This window comes from Bos taurus, chromosome 26, assembly GCF_002263795.3.
Source record: "Bos taurus isolate L1 Dominette 01449 registration number 42190680 breed Hereford chromosome 26, ARS-UCD2.0, whole genome shotgun sequence".
Classification (NCBI taxonomy): Eukaryota; Metazoa; Chordata; class Mammalia; order Artiodactyla; family Bovidae; genus Bos; species Bos taurus.
The window spans coordinates 31,145,579-31,164,760 of NC_037353.1; the positions used below are offsets into that span (position 1 = coordinate 31,145,579).

Here is a 19,182-nt window from a genome sequence, read left to right on the forward strand (position 1 = left end):
CTAGATGGACCTTTGTTAGCAAGGTAATGTCTCTGCTTTTTAATATGCTATCTAGATTGGTCATAACTTTTCTTCCAAGGAGCAAGTATCTTAATTTCATGGCTGCAGTCACCATCTGCAGTGATTTTGGAGCCCCCAAAAATAAAGTCAGCCACTGTTTCCCCATCTGTTTGCCATGAAGTGATGAGACCAGACGCCATGATCTTAGTCTTCTGAATGCTGAGTTTTAAGCCAACTTTTTCACTCTCCTCTTTATCACTTTCATCAAGAGGCTCTTTAGTTCCTCTTCGCTTTCTGTCATAAGGGTGGTGTCATCTGCATATCTGAGGTTATTGATATTTCTCCCAGCAATCTTGATTCCAGCTTATGCTTCATCCAATCCAGCATTTCTCATGATGTACTCTGTATGTAAGTTAAATAAGCAGGATAACAATATACAGCCTTGACGTACTCATTTCCCAATTTGGAACCAGTCTGTTGTTCCATGTCCAGTTCTAACTGTTGTTTCTTGACCTGCATAGAGATTTCTTAGGAGGCAGGTCAGGTGGTCTCGTATTCCCATCTCTCTAAGAATTTTCCAGTTTGTTGTGATCCATACAGTCAAAGGCTTTGGCATAGTCAATAAAGCAGAAATAGATGTTTTTCTGGAATTCTCTTGCTTTTTCAGTGATCCAGCGGATGTTGGCAATTTGATCTCTGGTTCCTCTGCCTTTTCTAAATCCAGCTTGAACATCTGGAAGTTCATGGTTCACATACTGTTGAAGCCTCGCTTGGAGAATTTTGAGCATTACTTTGCCAGCGTGTGAGATGAGTACAATTGTGTGGTAGTTTGAGCTTTCTTTGGCATTGCCTTTCTTTGGGATTGGAATGAAAACTGATGTTTTCCAGTCCTGTGGCCACTGCTGAGTTTTCCAAATTTGCTGGCATATCCAGTGCAGCACTTTCACAGCATCATCTTTTAGGATTTGAAATAGCTCAACTGGAATTCCATCACCTCCACTAGCTTTATTCATAGTGATGTTTCCTAAGGCCCACTTGGTTTGCACTCCAGGATGTCTAGCTCTAGGTGAGTGATCACACCATCGTGATTATCTGGGTTGTAAAGATCTTTATTGTATTGTTCTGTGTATTCTTGCCACCTCGTCTTAATATCTTTTGCTTCTGTTAGGTCCATACTGTTTCTGTCCTTTATTGTGCCCACTTTGCATGAAGTGTTCCCTTGGTATCTCTAATTTTCTTGACGAGATCTCTAGTCTTTCCCGTTCTATTATTTTCCTCTGTTTCTTTGCATTGATCACTGAGGAAGGCTTTCATCTCTCTCCTTGCTATTCTTTGGAACTCTGCATTCAGATGCTTATGTCTTTTCCTTTTCTTCTTTGCTTTCACTTCTTTTCTTTTCACAGCTATTTGTAAGGCCTCCTCAGACAGCCATTTTGCCTTTTTGCATTTCTTTTTCTTGGGGATGGTCTTGATCCCTGCCTCCTGTACATTGTCATGAACCTCCGTCCATAGTTCATCAGGCACTCTGTCTATCAGATCTAGTCCCTTAAATCTATTTCTCACTTCTACTGTATAATTGTAAGGGATTTGATTTGGGTCAGACCTGAATGGTCTAGTGGTTTTCCCTACTTTCTTCAATTTAGTCTGAATTTGGCAATAAGGAGTTCATGATCTGGCCACAGTTCCCAGTCTTGTTTTTGCTGACTGTATAGAGCTTCTCCATCTTTGGCTGCAAAGAATGTAATCTCATTTCTGTATTGACCATCTGGTGATGTCCATGTGTAGAGTCTTCTCTTGTATTGTTGGAAGAGGATGTTTGCTATGACCAGTGTGTTCTCTTGACAAAACTCTTATTAGCCTCTGCCCTGCTTCATTCTGTACTCCAAGGCCAAATTTGCCTGTTACTCCAGGTATTTCTTGACTTCCTACTTTTGCATTCTAGTCCCCTGTAATGAAAAGGACATCTTTTTTGGGTGTTAGTTCTAGAATGTCTTGGAGGTCTTCATAGAAACTTTCAGCTTTTTCAGCATTAGTGGTCGGGGCATAGACTTGGATTATCATGATACTGAATGGTTTGCCTTGGAAACGAAAAGAGATCATTCTGTTGTTTTTGAGATTGCATCCAAGTACTGCTTTTCAGACTTTTTTGTTGACTATGATGGCTACTCCATTTCTACTGAGCTACCTGAGAAGCCCATTATAAAGTACATATTATCTGTTACCATATGCACTTACATTTTATATATTAGAGGTTTTTGCCCATTTAGGGCTTCCCTGGTGGCTCAGAGTTTAAAACTTCTGCCTGCAATGCGGAAGACCTGGGTTTGATCCCTGGGTCGGGAAGATCCCCTGGAGAAGGAAATGGCAACCCACTCCAGTATTCTTGCCTGGAGAATCCCATGGACGGAGGAGCCTGGTGGGCTACAGTCCATGAGGTCGCAAAGAGTCGGACACGACTGAGCGACTTCACTTTCACTTGTTCTTTTAATCCAATTTTCAGTGACTAGTCTTTGAGTGTGTTCAAAACTAAATCAGTTTTTTAAAGGAACAACTTTTCCTTGTACTCATATCATCAGTTTATCTAATGTTTAATGTAATCAGTCACCTAAAAACAAAAACATAATAGGGAGCAAACAGAACCGATTCTGTAACCATAAACAGCTCAGCTGGTAGGACAAGTGACCAGGAGTAATAGACTACTGGCCAGTGTGCTTTGGACTTTGGTCAGGAATGGAAAACAGATTGATTGAGGTAGTCAGTTCTTTGGGAATTTGTTAGTATAGTTTTAGTTGAGATAGCTACATCCTGTCTTGAAATAAAAAGCATTTTTATCTTGAGTTCATGGAAATACCAACCTCAACAGATGCCCTTTTTGAAAAAGCTTGGTGCTAAAACAGGAGTTTGCAGTGAGAGGTTTTATTCATTCTTTTTCAAGTTTGAAATTATTTTTCAATATTTCAGTTGCATTTAAGTGTATCAAAATGACCACTTGTGAGGGTGAACTCTGTTCTTTATATTGGATAGAGATGATTTTACAGTGTTAAGTACATTGTGCAAAAGAGCCTTTTGCTTCTTAGTATGTTCCTAAATCTCTTGTATTCGTGTGTGTGTGTGTGTGTGTGTGTGTGTGTGTGTGTGTGTAGAGGGGTCCATGTGAAAAGTATGCACTGCAGTGTTTTGAGAATTTTATTAATAAATTTTTTTCTTCTAAAATTCTAGAGTATATATTATAGAAGTAGTAAGGTCATTAATGAACAGATTAATTGTTTTGATACGTGTATGTGCTTGTTAAACCATCACCACAATTAAGATAAGCCTATTGATCACCCCAAAATGTTTCCCATATCCCTTGGTAATTCCTCCCTCTCTCCTTTCCTGGCCTCTTCCATCCTCTGGTAACAACTGACCTGCTTTCTGTTACTAGGGATTAGTTTGTATGAAATTAGATTTTAAATTTGATGTATTTTTATTTCCATAGAAACTGGATCAGGATCTTAATGAAGTCAAAGCTCGGGTTGAAGAACTGGACAGAAAATACTATGAAGTAAAAAATAAGAAAGATGAATTACAAAGTGAAAGAAAGTTAGTATAGACTAAAGTATGCCTTAATATTTTTGAGTAATGGTAGTTACTGGCTGTTAAATGGTATTTAAATTATAAATTAACTATCTTCCCTCAAAATTGTATACTGTTAGCATATTGTCTTAATTTTAAAATTGAAGACAGTCTCTTTTTTATTGATTAGTTACTTGTGGAGAGAAGAGAATGCAGAACAGCAGGCACTTGCTGCTAAAAGAGAAGATCTTGAAAAGAAACAGCAACTCCTTAGAGCTGCAACAGGAAAGGTGGGTAGGTTCTTTCATTACCTCAGTTTGCATTGAGTCAGTTATCACTGCATAAGAATTTATTAGCTTTCAAGAGAAGAATGCAAATTAACTTGTCTTATAAATATGAAATACTGGATATCATTTAAGCACCCATGCTATTAAAAATAGCACTTTTGAGTTCTAGATGAAGGGTCCATTTTTAATGCTAATGTCATGGGACAGAATCCATAATACAAGGTGTTGCACGTAGTTGGCATATTTAAAAGGAGTTGACCTGTTGTTGGAGAAGGTGTTTAATCTGTGGTATATTTTTTATTTTTTTTAATTTTTATTGGAAAATAGTTGGTTTACAGAGTTGTATTAGTTTCAGGTATTCAGCAAAGTGAATCAGTTATACATATAAGTATATCCACTCTTTTTTTAGATTCTTTTTTCACATAGGGCATTACTGAGTATTGAGTAGAGTTCTTTGTGCTGTACAGTAGATTCTTACTGTTGTCTGTTTTATATGTAGTTGTGTATATGTCAATTCCAGTCTCCCAATTTGGTATATTTTTTTAATGTATAGAGTAATAGGGGCATTTTATATCAGCATGAGTGCCATTAGCAATATTTTACAATTTTTTGTTTCTGAACAGGCCATTTTAAATGGAATAGATAGCATAAATAAAGTGCTAGACCACTTCCGTCGAAAAGGAATAAACCAGCATGTTCAAAATGGCTATCATGGTATTGTGATGAATAACTTTGAATGTGAGCCTGCTTTCTACACATGTGTGGAAGTCACTGCTGGAAACAGGTGAGATTTGTTTTTTTGCTTGTGTTTTGAGTTTTTAAAGAAAAGAGGGAATAAGAATAACCTAAGAAACAACCTTTTGTAGTTTAAATATATCCTCTTTTATTTAATATTCCAATCCTCTTTTATTTAATATTCCACTTAAAGACATTGATGCTAAGTGTTTGTTCCTAGTTGTAGAAACTAGAACTTCTCCTTTTTGTACTTTTCTCTCCCTCCATTGTGTGTGGAGGGGTCCATGTGAAAAGTATGCACTGCAGTGTTTTGAGAATTTTATTAATAAATTTTTTTCTTCTAAAATTCTAGAGTATATATTATAGCCCTCCCCATACAAATTGGATTGCACAGAAAAAAGTAACTTGTTTGCTTAAATGTTTAAAGCACTTTGGACCTATCTCATTCTCTTTACATGTAGGTTATTTTATCACATTGTTGATTCAGATGAAGTCAGCACGAAGATTTTGATGGAGTTTAATAAAATGAATCTTCCTGGAGAGGTTACTTTCCTGCCTCTTAACAAGTTAGATGTAAGGGATACTGCCTATCCTGAAACCAATGTGAGTTGATGTGTGTTAAAGTCTGTCTTTCAGTAAGTTTTTTTCTTGGTTTAGCACTGTACACTGGTTCACATGGTCTGTGAGGAAAACATTCCTTTCTTACCGTAGAGGATAGTTAATGCTGGATGAGGAAAGGAAGGAAGACAGAGGTCACAGCCATGACATAAACCATTGCAAAATGTGCAAAGTGTTAAAATACATCAGTACAGGGTATTCTGAGAGTGTAACTCAAGGAGACAAAATTAAGATTTAATAATTGGAGAAGAATTCCCTGCGGAAGTATCATTTAAAGTAAATAAGATTTCTGAATATTCTTTTTTTGAAACAGCTTATAAATTAGATTAAAAATATCTAGCAAGATGATAGGCTCTGAAAGCATAATGTTGCTCTTGTTATTAGCTGGTATGCTTTTTAACAGATTAAAAATATTACCTAGACATCATCCTTGATAAAAATGTAATTGCTTTGAGGCATTTGGCTTCAGAATGTTGATGGTAGTAGCAGTTATTTCACTGTTTTTTAAGGTTAAAGCTAAAACCCAGGAGAATGAGCTACAGTTGAAGAGGAACAGTGAGAATCTTATGAGCTATTTAAGTAGTCTAGCCTTTTCTTTTAAATCTACAAACTCTCTGAAGTTTGAGGAGGAGAAATTGAATCCTAAATGTGATACGTGAGTGAAGCAAGTCACGAGAGAACGCATATAGTGTTGTTCCCTTTACAATACCTGAACAAAAGTAATCTTAGATGACAGAACTACAAGTGCAAGGAAGTGATTGCCACAAAATTATAAGAGTGGTCATCACCAGCAGGTAACCATTGGAGATAACCGCTATGATTAGAAGAGGGCTACACGCATGACTTCTGGGTTTTATAGCAGTGTTTTGTTTCTTGTCCTACATGGTGGTTATATTGGTGTTTGCTTTGTAATTATTAATTCAAGCTTAACATATTTATTCAGAGAAAGCAATGGCACCCCACTCCAGTACTCTTGCCTGGAAAATCCCATGGACGGAGGAGCCTGATAGGCTGCAGTCCATGGGGTCGCTAAGAGTTGGACACGACTGAGCAACTTCACTTTCACTTTTCACTTTCACACATTGGAGAAGGAAATGGCAACCCACTCCAGTGTTCTTGCCTGGAGAATCCCAGGGACGGGGGAGCCTGGTGGGCTGCCGTCTCTGGGGTCACACAAAGTCAGACACGACTGAAGTAACTTAGCAGCAGCAACAACATATTTATTGCTTTTTTCTGTATGTAGGATGTATTTCCTAATGTAAAAATTTGATTCTGCCAGTTGAGAGAGAAAAAAGGGAAAATAAATTTTATCTGAAAAAATATTTTTCTGAGTATCTAACTAAGGTTATATGTGTATTATTAGATGAAAATAAAATGAAAATATTTTGAGAATATACTACTAGTTTATATTTGTCCCTTCTGTGTGACAGATGCTACCCTAAATGTTTCACATTTATAACTCGCCTAATCTTAACAACTTTGTGAGGAAGGTACTGTTGTTACTGTAGCTCTATAGATGAGTATAGAAGTTAAGCAACTTGTCCAGAGCACACATCTGAGAAGCAGAACTGAGATTTGAACTTGAGCAGTCTGGCTCCAAAGCCACTGAGCTCTTTATCACCGTACTCTGAAAACCTCTATACTATTGAAAACCTGGATGACTTACATGAGTACAATTTCCAGGATATTTCAGTAGAATGATTTTTCTCACTTGTTCAGTATAAAAATCAACAGTTTTGAAATGTAAAGGCATTTTGTTTATTTGTATTTCAGAAAAATGTAATTTACAATTCTGCTAACACATTTTAATTGTGTTGTGATTTCTTTGCTTGCTAACAACATACTCATTTTTAGGATGCTATTCCTATGATAAGTAAATTGAGGTACAATCCCAGATTTGACAAAGCTTTCAAACATGTATTTGGAAAAACACTTATTTGTCGTAGTATGGAAGTTTCAACCCAGTTGGCCCGTGCTTTCACTATGGACTGCATAACCTTGGAAGGTTCGTAATAGTATTATTAGCTTTGAACAAATAAATTCCTTTAAAAGTATTTGAAAATTCATGTCCAGTTACTTCTCATTTTTAAATCCTGTTGGTTTATTCAAGTCAGAATTTAAACAAGGTCAACACTTTATGTTTAATTGATGTCTCATAAGTATAATCATTTAATGCATAGTAGAATTAATTTCTTACTTAACCTTTTGGCACCATGGACTTGGTTTGGTGAAGCCTCTGGCACCTTTCTCAAAAATTTTTTAAATGTATTAAACAAAATACTTTGGATCACCAAAGAAACCAGTTGGCATGGTTATCACGGTATTTCTAGAAATATGACATAGTAATTTATTCTTTAAGATATTAAAAACGAGATTTAGCAGTGGACCTCCTGAATTTTATTTTGAGTGAAGGTTAAGAACCTCTGGTATATAGGTTCACTTGTCCTCATTTTCTTTTTTTTTTTTCCCCTATATGTTTACAGGGGAGCATAAACAGTTTCAGTATAGCACAGTTCTCCAGTTTTCCTCCCACCCCCAGAAATTTACTTTTTCAAAGAAATTCTTGTGTTCTGTCTTCATTTTTTTTCATTCTTTTTTCTATTCTGTTTGCAGCAGTGATTTCCAGCATCCTGTCCTCCAGGTCACTTATCCATTCTTCTGCATCAGTTGTTCTGCTATTGATTCCTTCTAGTGTATTGTTCATCTCGTTTGTTCTTTAGTTCTTCTAGGTCTCTGATAAACATGTCTGCATCTTTTCAATCTTTGTTCTGTTTCTGAGATTCTGGATCATCTTGACTATCATTCTGAGTTCTTCTGGAAGATTGCCTCTCTCCACTTCATTTGGTGGTTTTTCTGGGATTTGTCTTGCCCCTTCATCTGGGACAAAACCCTCTGGTTTTTTCATCCTGGTTAACTTTCTCTGATGTAGTTTTCGTTTTAGCCACTGTGGGACTGTGGTTCTTGCTTCTTCTGTCTGCCCTCTCAAAAATCTTTTGTGTTGTGGATTTGTCTTACTGCTTCCTCTTTATTAGGTTAGGTTAAGCATTCTTGGCATGGGTGATGTGTACTTCTTACTGCGTGTCCCACTGTTAGTGGTCAGCTTTGACCTCTAGCAGATCTTGGTTGTAAAGGTACCTTTTCCCCTTTGTAAGTAATAAATGATATGGACACATGAATATCAGGTTCTCCCAAAAGTTTTTTGCCAAGGGCTGAGCATCCTTTGGTGACCCTTGCCTGACTTGATTAATACATTGAGGATTTCAAAATGATCATTCTAAAATTCCGTGATTGCTTCTATATTTATTAGCTGTCACTTTTCTGTAAAGAAAAGCCCCCTCCTTTTTTCCTTTTTATGTATTGCTGTGATTCATGGATTTTTTTTTTATTATTCAATGTGTTCCAGATTGCCATTATTATTTTTGATTTTCATATTTCCAGTTATGGCCATTGGGAATTGCAAGCTAGGTTCTGTGTCTTGTTGACATGTTCCTGTTAGTCTTTAACACTTCTTTCCTTTCTGGCAAATGTTCAGGTTTACCTGGAAGGTATATTTTTTAAGTGCAAGTGTTCATATTGTAAAACAACATTTTTTCCGGGGTGGCTTAAACTCTTAACTTTTAAGTTCTTATTAAATAGGTAAAACCTTTAGATTAATCTAGGCGTTTGATTATGAATCAATTTATTGTTGAATAAAGATGTTGTTATACAGAATTACTAATTTTATTGTGTTTTATTAATAGGTGACCAAGTTAGTCATCGAGGTGCTTTGACTGGAGGCTATTATGATACAAGGAAGTCTAGACTTGAATTACAAAAAGACGTTAGAAAAGCGGAAGAAGAACTTGGTGAGCTTGAAGCAAAGCTCAATGAAAATCTGCGCAGAAATATTGAAAATATCTTTTTGTCTTATGTTGCTATAGAGAAAGACCTGTGTTTTGGTTGGAATATACAATCTTTTGAGTGTTAGATGTATTTTCACATACACAGTGGGGGGAAGTATCCCATGTGTTTTATTTTGACTTTTACTTAAGGCTTGTGTAGTATGTCCGTTTAACTTCCGAAAACAGGGAGAAAACTAAAAACCATTGTAATATCCTTTGCTTAACTGTTACATAGTTAATGGCAATGAGTGTATTTCTGAGAGAAAAGAACCTGAGGAACACAGAAATTTAAGATTGTAAAGGGAGCTGAGGAGGATTTGTCAGACAATTATAGGAAGAAAACCAGGATAGGGTTTCACTGGAAGAAGAGTGGGCAGTATCAGGAATGCCACATATTACATAGAAGTTAAATATATAAGGATTGAAAAATGTCTATTAGGGGTTATTATCTTGAGTTTAAGATTTAGTATTAGTGGAGGAAATGTCCATCAAAATGCAAGTCTTAGTAACCATGGTTCTTTCCGTTTTTTCAGATAAAAATGGTTTTCTGTGAAAAGTGACTAGTTCGGCTCAAAACTAAAACAGTTGTGCATGTCCATTTTCTTAAAATAACCATGGTATAAGGCAAAAGTGCTTTGTGTCTATACCTTGCATTATGTCACACAATATTAAATACAGGTAGTCAAGCAGTGAAAATAATTATTTTTACTGCTTCATTAGGATATTTTTATTGAAACTGGCATTTTAAAAATTGTGAGTGTATAGCTTCTTTGTCATCAGTTGGAAGCAAGAGCACAGAGAAGAAGGTAAATAAACGTCTTAGCTTTGACTTTGCATACTTTGAAATCTGCCCAAATTTGGCAAGATTTGAGCACAGATCTTGCCTGGGAAAATACGTGAAGCCTCCTCTTTACATCTGACTGTCTTATATAGTGCTTTAAGCATAAGTTTATATAGTAAATACTTGCTGAATGAAAAAGATATATATTTTAAAATGTGTATCATTTAGCTTCCTTTAGGACTTTCCCATGGTTTTATTTATTTTATATAGCAGTTGGTAAAATTGTATGTTATTTTGAGAGAGAAGTGGGTTAAAATGTTTAAAGCTGCTTTTATGACTGAACAGACTTGACATAGGATTTAATTCTGTGTTGTTATGGTACTTAAATTTGGGGAAATAGCTTAATCTAGGGATAAAGAAAAGGAAGGGGATACAAGTTAGTAGACACTGAAGAGAATTTTCCTTAGCCTTGTATAGGGATTAATAATGAAATTGATCAGCTTATGAACCAAATGCAGCAAATAGAGACTCAGCAAAGGAAATTTAAAGCATCTCGAGATAGCATATTATCAGAAATGAAGATGTTAAAAGAGAAGAGGCAGCAGTCAGAGAAAACCTTTATGCCCAAGGTTCGTAAATATGCTTTTTAAAAATATATTTAATTATATAGATCTGGGGTAGACTATATATTGTGTAGGTTATATAGCATATACATTATGTTCCATTTTCATTTAGGCCCATACTTTGGGTATCTGCATGTATCTTTATCACACTTTTACTCATCAGTACTCAAGAGTCTACTTTTGTATGCCAAATTCATATTTTCCAACTTCATTAAGCCAGTAGGCATTTTGAGCCATGACATAAAAGTATTGTTTGATAGTCAGCCAGGTACCATTTGTGTCTGTAAATGCTATTTATGGATTTATTTGACTGCATTTTGCCCAAATTATATTAAAATGAGTTAGAAAGTGAATTGTTATTGCTATTACAAATGATAATATCCATTGGTCTCATAAACATGAGCAGTTTTGACACAAACTACTAATTTTGTACATCAATTACACTAAAACAACAAAGTTAAAAGTGTAGTGTATATACCCACAATTAGACCACCCTAACATTCTAGCAACTTCTTTCTGTTCTTATGAATATGCATAATGATTTTTATATAGGTTGACCATGGAATATGATATATTTATTCCACAGATCCTGCATAACATTGCATTGTAAACATTTTTCTTGTTGTTGCATAGTTCTAATTATCAAATGTAATGGGCATCTAATATTTGAGATAATATTATTTAAGCTCACTTTAATATCAAATATTGATGGTCTCCAGTTTTTCACTACTGTAAGTGTACACTGACTAATACTGTTACTAATAAATGGAAAATCTGTCATATAGCAACGTAGCTTACAAAGTTTGGAGGCAAGTTTGCATGCTATGGAGTCCACCAGAGAATCACTGAAAGCAGAACTGGGAACTGATTTGCTTTCTCAACTTAGTCTTGAAGATCAGAAGAGGGTAGATGCACTGAATGATGAAATTCGTCAACTTCAGCAGGCAAGTACAGTTGACAGAAAAAAATTTTGTTGGTAATCAACTGTTGTGAAAAGTGTCTTTCTTGCTAGTAAAAGAGTGTGAGATACTGAGAAAATATAAGATTAAGACTTCCAGTATCCATTAAAGTAAATGAGATTTTAGTAAGTTTTTCTAAACCTTATGATAAGGTTGTATAGGAAATCTTTATTTTCTTTCATCTTATTTAATGCCTGTTTGTCATTAGTAAAATCGAGCTTATTAGCTTTGCTATTTATTGATGTGACCACTTTTACATATTTAAAAATACTTTTGATTAAACATTTTAATAACATTTGATTCTTAAATATAGATGTAAATAATTAACACTAAATTCAAAAAGTGAAAAGCAGGAAAAGAAAGATATTTTTGGTAGTATGCCTTATAAAAAGAACCAGGCACAAAAATAGCCTTTCTGGATAGATAAGAGAGTAGATGAAGAAAATAAAGGTCTTTTAACTCCAGTACTTTGGCCACCTCATGCGAAGAGTTGACTCATTGGAAAAGACTCTGATGTTGGGAGGGATTGGGGGCAAGAGGAGAAGGGGACGACAGAGGATGAGATGGCTGGATGGCATCACCGACTCGATGGACATGAGTCTGAGTGAACTCCAGGAGTTGGTGATGGACAGGGAGGCCTGGGGTGCTGCGATTCATGGGGTCGCAAAGAGTCAGACACGACTGAGCGACTGATCTGATCTGAATGGAGACAACAACAGATTAACAGCATTCCTGTATGTGAAATGTGCATGCCTATGTAGACAAACAATTTTGTTTTTCTTTTTTCTTCTAGGAAAACAGACAACTACTGAATGAAAGAATTAAATTAGAAGGTATTATTACTCGAGTAGAGACTTACCTCAATGAGAATTTGAGAAAACGCTTGGACCAAGTAGAACAGGTACGTTCTCTTTTGATGGTTTCTTGATGAGCACAACCTTTTGAATATGCTTACGTGAGAGGCTCTGATTTAGAGTATGGACTCTGGGGACAGAAAGACTAGCAGTCTGACGACCTGCCCTGGCTTGGAGATCTCACACTGCCACCTAGTGTGCTGTGTTGGTCAAGTCATTTGATATTTCTAAGCTCCAGTTTCCTCTTGTGTAAAATAAGCATAGCAGTATGTTTTGTGTGATTATCTGGCACATTGTAGGTACTCAGTAAATATTAGTTACAATTATTTTCTCAGTAGTGGTCAGATGCTAAGAAATTTTTTAGTCATTAATCATTTTTTTCTTGCTTAATGGATACCTTAAGTATTTACAACTATTTGAAGTATGTTTTTTGGTTTCCTTAAGTGTTTATTCAAACATATCAACAGCTATATAAACATTGGCAGTCATAGCATTTTGAAACTAAGTTTATATTTTTATGGCTTAATGCTCCTGTGTTCCTTTTGTGTTATAGGAACTCAATGAACTGAGAGAGACAGAAGGGGGTACTGTTCTCACTGCTACAACCTCAGAACTTGAAGCCATCAATAAAAGGGTGAAAGATACCATGGCAAGATCAGAAGGTGAATGTTTATTTTGTAAAAATGTTTTTGATATCTAGTTAAATTTAGCTTATTCATTTTATAAGACTGTATTACAAAATGAAATACCCAAATAGGCAAAAGCATGTACCAGAAGTTTTTGTCGTAAACAGTTTCTAGTGAACAGAGTTTAGGGTGTTGATTATAGTCACCTTCATTTTATTGAAATGTTTGTGGCAGTTTTTAAGAGACCATACATTATTAGTTTCATTGACAAAAGCATGGAATAGCTGAATCAAGTTTGTTGACACTTAATTGCTGAGAAGAAAATTATTTTAGGTTTTTATAAACTGAATGGCTTGTATATACTCCCAATTTTATTCTGAATTCTTTCATAAATTTTCACAGGAAAATTTAAACCTATTTATTTTGATAGATTTGACCATTAAAATCTTTGGTCAGATAACACCTTAAACCTAGGTGTTATGGGGAATTCCCTGGCGATCCAGTGATTAGGACTCCTTGCTTTCATGCCAAGGATCTAGGTTCACTCTCTGGTCAGGGAACTAAGATCCTGCAAGCCGCATGGCTCAGCCAAAATACAAAAGTGTTATGGCCTAATTTGGTTTTCCCCCCATTTTAGATTTGGACAATTCCATCGATAAAACAGAAGCTGGAATTAAGGAGCTGCAGAAGAGTATGGAGCGCTGGAAAAATATGGAAAAAGAACACATGGATGCTATAAATCATGATACTAAAGAACTAGAAAAGATGACAAATCGACAAGGCATGCTGCTGAAGAAGAAAGAAGAGTGTATGAAGAAAATTCGAGAACTTGGATCACTTCCACAGGAAGCATTTGAAAAATACCAAACACTGAGCCTCAAACAGGTAAATCTAATTTGTTTTAAATATGAAATCTCATTACAAATTTTCCTACATGTGAGTTTATGTTTTTTTCTCTTTATAGTTGTTTCGAAAACTTGAACAGTGCAACACAGAATTGAAGAAGTATAGCCATGTTAACAAAAAAGCTTTAGATCAGTTTGTAAATTTCTCGGAGCAGAAAGAAAAGTTAATAAAGCGACAAGAAGAGTTGGACAGGGGGTACAAATCAATCATGGAACTGATGAATGTACTTGAACTTCGAAAATATGAAGCTATTCAGTTAACTTTCAAACAGGTATGTTTCTGTTTGTAGTTAATACACAAGCTAAAAGTTTATCATTCAATTTGTAAAGATTTAAAAGCTTTTTTTCCACTGATAATTGTTCTAATATTTACAGACATCCAGTATATATACAGCTATTCTTGTTCTTCTTGTTCTATTTTCAAGTTATTCTTGTTCTTAAGATTAAAAAATGAAAATATTTTTTATTCCTTTTAAATAATTTTTGTCTTTGTTTTAAAAAGTACATATCCATTTGACACCTATTTATATATTATTCATTTTAAGGTATCCAAAAACTTTAGTGAAGTATTCCAGAAGTTGGTGCCTGGTGGCAAAGCTACTTTGGTGATGAAGAAAGGAGATGTGGAAGGCAGTCAGTCTCAGGATGAAGGAGAAGGGAGTGGTGAAAGTGAGAGGGGCTCTGGATCACAAAGCAGTGTTCCATCAGTTGACCAGTTCACTGGAGTTGGAATTAGGGTAAAATAACTTTATATTCAATTTTCCTGAGAGCATTATCATAGTGGAATATTTTGCAAATCTTAAATTGGTACACTGTATGCAATTTAATTTTAAGTGATGATGGTGATTTTACCCCTTTGAAATAGTAACTCTAATTAAATATTTTCTTAGGTGTCATTTACAGGAAAACAAGGTGAAATGAGAGAAATGCAACAGCTTTCGGGTGGACAGAAATCCTTGGTAGCTCTTGCTCTGATTTTTGCCATTCAGAAATGTGACCCAGCTCCTTTTTACTTGTTTGATGAGATTGACCAGGCTCTGGATGCTCAGCACAGAAAGGCTGTGTCGGGTACAGTTTTGATTTCATAGTTTCATAGTAACTTACTAGAAATGATAGCTTGCCTCTTCTATCATATATTTCTTGCTGCCTGAGGTATCTGGGGAGACTAGACAGGGTATTATTCAATAAACAAAATAATTTCTCTTTATTAGACTACAAAGTTTAGTTCTATGAGAAACATGAAACAATTGGAAATCCAACTCCAGTTCAGCTTTTTATACAAATGTCTCTCCTTTTAAAACTTGTTTTTCATAAACAGATTTTATTCAGTGTTTAAATAATCTATACCTGATCTTTAGTAAGTTCAAAAGATCTTGGGGGAGTGGGTAGCAGGAAAAGGTTGTTTTTGGTTTTTCTGGATGAGAAAAATTTACTTTGATATTATTTCTAATCCTACATTTTCTAATCCAGTTAGAAAATGCTGCTTTTATATTCTGTAACTAAGATATCGGTGTTAAAGGTTTATCCCTAGCTTAAGAAATAAATGGATGCTTTCTATAGATGTATGCAAACAGGCAGTTTTAAATTTTAGGTAAGATTAAAGATCATTGCTTTTTAAATTTTTAGTTCTACTGAGAAAACGGTTTTATTACTCTTTCTTTTTACAGATATGATTATGGAGCTTGCTGTACATGCTCAATTCATTACAACTACTTTTAGGCCTGAACTGCTTGAGTCAGCTGACAAATTCTATGGTGTGAAGTTCAGAAATAAGGTAAAATTTTTTTACATGAAGTTTAAGTTCATATAGTATTTAATCCATTGTATCCATTCAGTTCTTTTTGTTGTTGTTACTTAAGTCATGAGAAAAAATTCAGAAACTTGTTGCTTATTGGATGAAGTCTTTGTGAAAAAAACCTTAAAATGTTTATGAAGCTTATCAGGGGGTTTTTTTGGCATTCATTGCATAGTTTTATTTTCATTGGCATTAAGAGACATTATCCTCCTCCCTAGTCTATTTAGTGCTTATTTAATGCAGTCTTTAACATTTACATACATTGATTTATATTTGGTTAGACCACATGGCTCTTCAGGTGTTTTCAGCCTTAAAATTCTTTGAAATAGCAAAGTAATAAAAAACTGAACAAAAATGTGGTTCAGATATTTAGACATTAGTACTTATCTGTATCTTCAGAGCATTAAAATGCAAAATATTTTTTAAACTCATGTGTTGAACAAACTGGAGAAGGAAATGGCAACCCACTCCAGTGTTCTTGCCTGGAGAATCCCAGGGACGGGGGAGCCTGGTGGGCTGCCGTCTGTGGGGTCGCACAGAGTCGGACATGACTGAAGCAACTTAGCAGTTAACAAACAGCATTAAAATAAGGGTTTTATCAGTCAGTGTTTTAGAGTCAGTTGACTTGAAATATGAAATTTATAGGTAATTGGCTGTATTTTTAAAATATTACAGTATCCAGTGGGAACACTGGTAAGTTTCTTTACAATTTAACAGATTCTGTTTTTAATGTTTATTCTTCAGGTTAGTCATATTGATGTGATCACAGCAGAGATGGCCAAAGACTTTGTAGAAGATGATACCACTCATGGTTAATTGGAAAATACTGCCCATTGGTCTGGAAGATGTGTAAAGTAATATGATCCTTTTACCCAGGAACTGTAAATTTAAACTTAAATATCTGGTCATTATTAATAGTTTTCAGCTTAGAGTATACATAGTCCTTTTATATTTCTGTCATTGTATTTTATAACGTACTCTGTAATGTTACATTTCTATTCATAGTTTAAGGATTTTATTTCCCACACAACTTTTTGTAAAGTGTTCTGTTTTAAATCTTTTAAAATTTGCTAAATATTGTTTCCTAATTATTTTATCAAGTGTATTGCCTCTTTTTATAGCTTCAATTAAATAATTGGTTTTATGACTGTTTTATGTGGCTTTTTATTTATAGTTGTATGATTGGAAACAAATTTTTCTTAAATATTTGCTTTTTGTTTTGCTTGAGAAAAGGTCTGCCTTCACCTAAAAGAAGATTTTTAAAATATGGTTTAATATTCTGTTGAATTGCAATATGATTTCCAATCCTGGCTGCTTGTTTAAATCCATGGGAGGGAGCTTTTAAAAATGTAACACTGCTTGAGTCTTTCCCTAGACCACTTGAATCCAAATCTCTAAGGAATAGAGTCTTAGTCAGTGTTAATTCTAAAGTTCCATAAGGTGATCCTGACCCTCAGTGAGGATTAGAAACCCTGCTATAACTCAATGTAACTGTCCTTTAAAAAGTATTTTTAATTTAAAATGGCAGTGTGTTTAATAGAAGTTAGGAAGTGTATCCAAGAAATTGTTGTTCCTCCAGATAAGTAAATAGTTTGGAAAACCTTGTTGTTGGAACATTGGGCTTTCCCAAAGGAGAGCTTTGTTGTTTATTGTGTTTTTAAATTGCTTATTGAGGTAATTCACACACCATAACATTCACCCTTCAAAATAGTATAGCACAATTCAGTGCTTTTTAGTTTATTCACAGAATTGTGCAACCATCTGTACAATCAAATTTTAGAGCATTTCAGTTACCCCACAAGTAACACTGTACCAATCAGCAGTCACTCTACGTCTCCTGTTCCTCTTATTCCCCTGGCAACCACAAATGTATGTTTCATACTATGGATTTGCCTATTCTGGACATTTCAGGTAAACAGAATTATACAGTATAGGACCTTTTATGACTAGCTTCATTTATTTAGCATGTTTTCAAGGTTCATTTATGGTGTAGCACATACCAGTATTTGATTCCATTTTATTGCTGAATAATATCCCATTGTATGATTATACAGTTTGACTCATGAACAACGTTTGTTTGAACTGGTCAGGTCTGCTTAAACTTGGATATTTTTCAATATAGTTACCTGTATTTTCATTTTATGGATCATTTCCTTTGTTTTTGAGGCAGACATAGCATTACTTGAATTTTCAGCTCTAAGGGGAAGTCAGCACCCTTAACCTTTATGTTGTTCAAAGGTCACCTGTATACTGTGTTGTTTTTATCATTAGTTGGACATTTGGGTTGTTTCTACCTTTTGGCTAGTATAAATAATGCTTCTGTGAATATCTATGAACAAGTTTTTGTGTATTCTTGGGTGTTTACCTAGGATTGGAATTGTTGGGTGATGTGGTATGTTTAACATTTTGAGGAATTGCCAGACTTTTCCAAAGGAACTGTATCATTTTATATTTCTACCAGTAGTTTGTGAGGGTTCTGATTTTTCCATATCCTTACCAACACTTAATCTCTCTTTTTGTTATAGCCGTTCTTACGTGAAGTGGTATCTCATTGTGGTTTTAATTTGCATTTTCCTGATGACTAATGATGTTAAGTACCTTTTTATGTACTTACTGGTCATTTATGTGTCATCTTTGGTGAAATGTCTGTTCACATCTTTTGCCCATGTTTAAATTCTGTTAACTTGTATTCTTATTATAGAATCATAGTTTATATTATTATAGGATACTAATAACAGAAGTGGGAGTTTTTTATATATTCTGGATACAAAAGTCCGTTGTCAGGTGTGTGACTTGTAGATATTTTCTCCCAGCCCTTGTCTTTTTACTTTCTTAATAATATCTTTTGAAGCATAACATTTAACTCATTTGTCCAGATTTCCACTTAAGGAAATTTCCTCCTAAGGCCTCCAGTCAGATTGGACTAGGGCCCACTCTTTCCAGCCTTATTGTAACTTGATCACCTCTTTAAAAGCCCTGTCTCCAAAACAGTAGTGATATTTGGAGGTAGTGGGGTTGGAACTTAAATGTGTGCATTTGCTCATGTGGGTTGGGAGGATACAATACAGTGTGCGCAAGAGACACAGGTTTGATCCCTGGGTCAGGAAAATCCCCTGGAGTAGAAAATGGCAACCCCTCCAGTATTCTTGCCTGGAAAATTTCCATGGACAGAGGCGCCTGGTGGGCTACAGTCAATGAGCCCACAAAGAATTGGACACAACTGAGAGATTGAGCACACACACATACAGTAGATTGTTTATCTTCCTAAGAGAGAATTTGGTTCAAGAAATAGAATTCTAAGACCCCATTCAAAGGGTTATATAAGCACAGTACCCTTCTAACATTCCTAAAATGTTTCTTAAGCATGTCCCCAGGAATATTCATTATGAGTCACCCATGGATATTGAAGAGCCGACTGATTGGAAAAGTCCCCAGCATCAGGGAAAGGTTGAGGGCAGGAGGAGGAGAGGGCAGCAAAAGTTGAAATGGTTGGATGGCATCACCGATTCAATGGATATGAGTTTGAGCAAAGTTGGGAGATAGTGAAGGACAGGGAAGCCTGG

At 35.3% G+C, this 19,182-nt stretch overlaps 1 protein-coding gene across 1 annotated transcript in view; it reads left to right on the plus strand.

Annotated features, from left to right (window-relative positions):
* The window catches only part of SMC3 (structural maintenance of chromosomes 3), a 38,082-nt gene extending 21,311 nt beyond the window's left edge, over positions 1 to 16,771 (plus strand). Inside the window, exons 14-29 of the mRNA NM_174295.2 lie at positions 3,479 to 3,582; positions 3,746 to 3,845; positions 4,466 to 4,626; positions 5,039 to 5,180; positions 7,050 to 7,200; positions 8,936 to 9,088; positions 10,335 to 10,486; positions 11,266 to 11,424; positions 12,233 to 12,340; positions 12,847 to 12,955; positions 13,557 to 13,804; positions 13,884 to 14,096; positions 14,370 to 14,561; positions 14,715 to 14,892; positions 15,492 to 15,598; positions 16,364 to 16,771. Of these exons, the coding sequence (NP_776720.2) occupies positions 3,479 to 3,582; positions 3,746 to 3,845; positions 4,466 to 4,626; positions 5,039 to 5,180; positions 7,050 to 7,200; positions 8,936 to 9,088; positions 10,335 to 10,486; positions 11,266 to 11,424; positions 12,233 to 12,340; positions 12,847 to 12,955; positions 13,557 to 13,804; positions 13,884 to 14,096; positions 14,370 to 14,561; positions 14,715 to 14,892; positions 15,492 to 15,598; positions 16,364 to 16,435 (2,349 nt within the window). The 3' untranslated portion in view covers positions 16,436 to 16,771. The remainder of the gene's footprint in view (positions 1 to 3,478; positions 3,583 to 3,745; positions 3,846 to 4,465; positions 4,627 to 5,038; positions 5,181 to 7,049; positions 7,201 to 8,935; positions 9,089 to 10,334; positions 10,487 to 11,265; positions 11,425 to 12,232; positions 12,341 to 12,846; positions 12,956 to 13,556; positions 13,805 to 13,883; positions 14,097 to 14,369; positions 14,562 to 14,714; positions 14,893 to 15,491; positions 15,599 to 16,363) is intronic.
* The last annotated feature ends 2,411 nt before the right edge of the window (positions 16,772 to 19,182 follow it).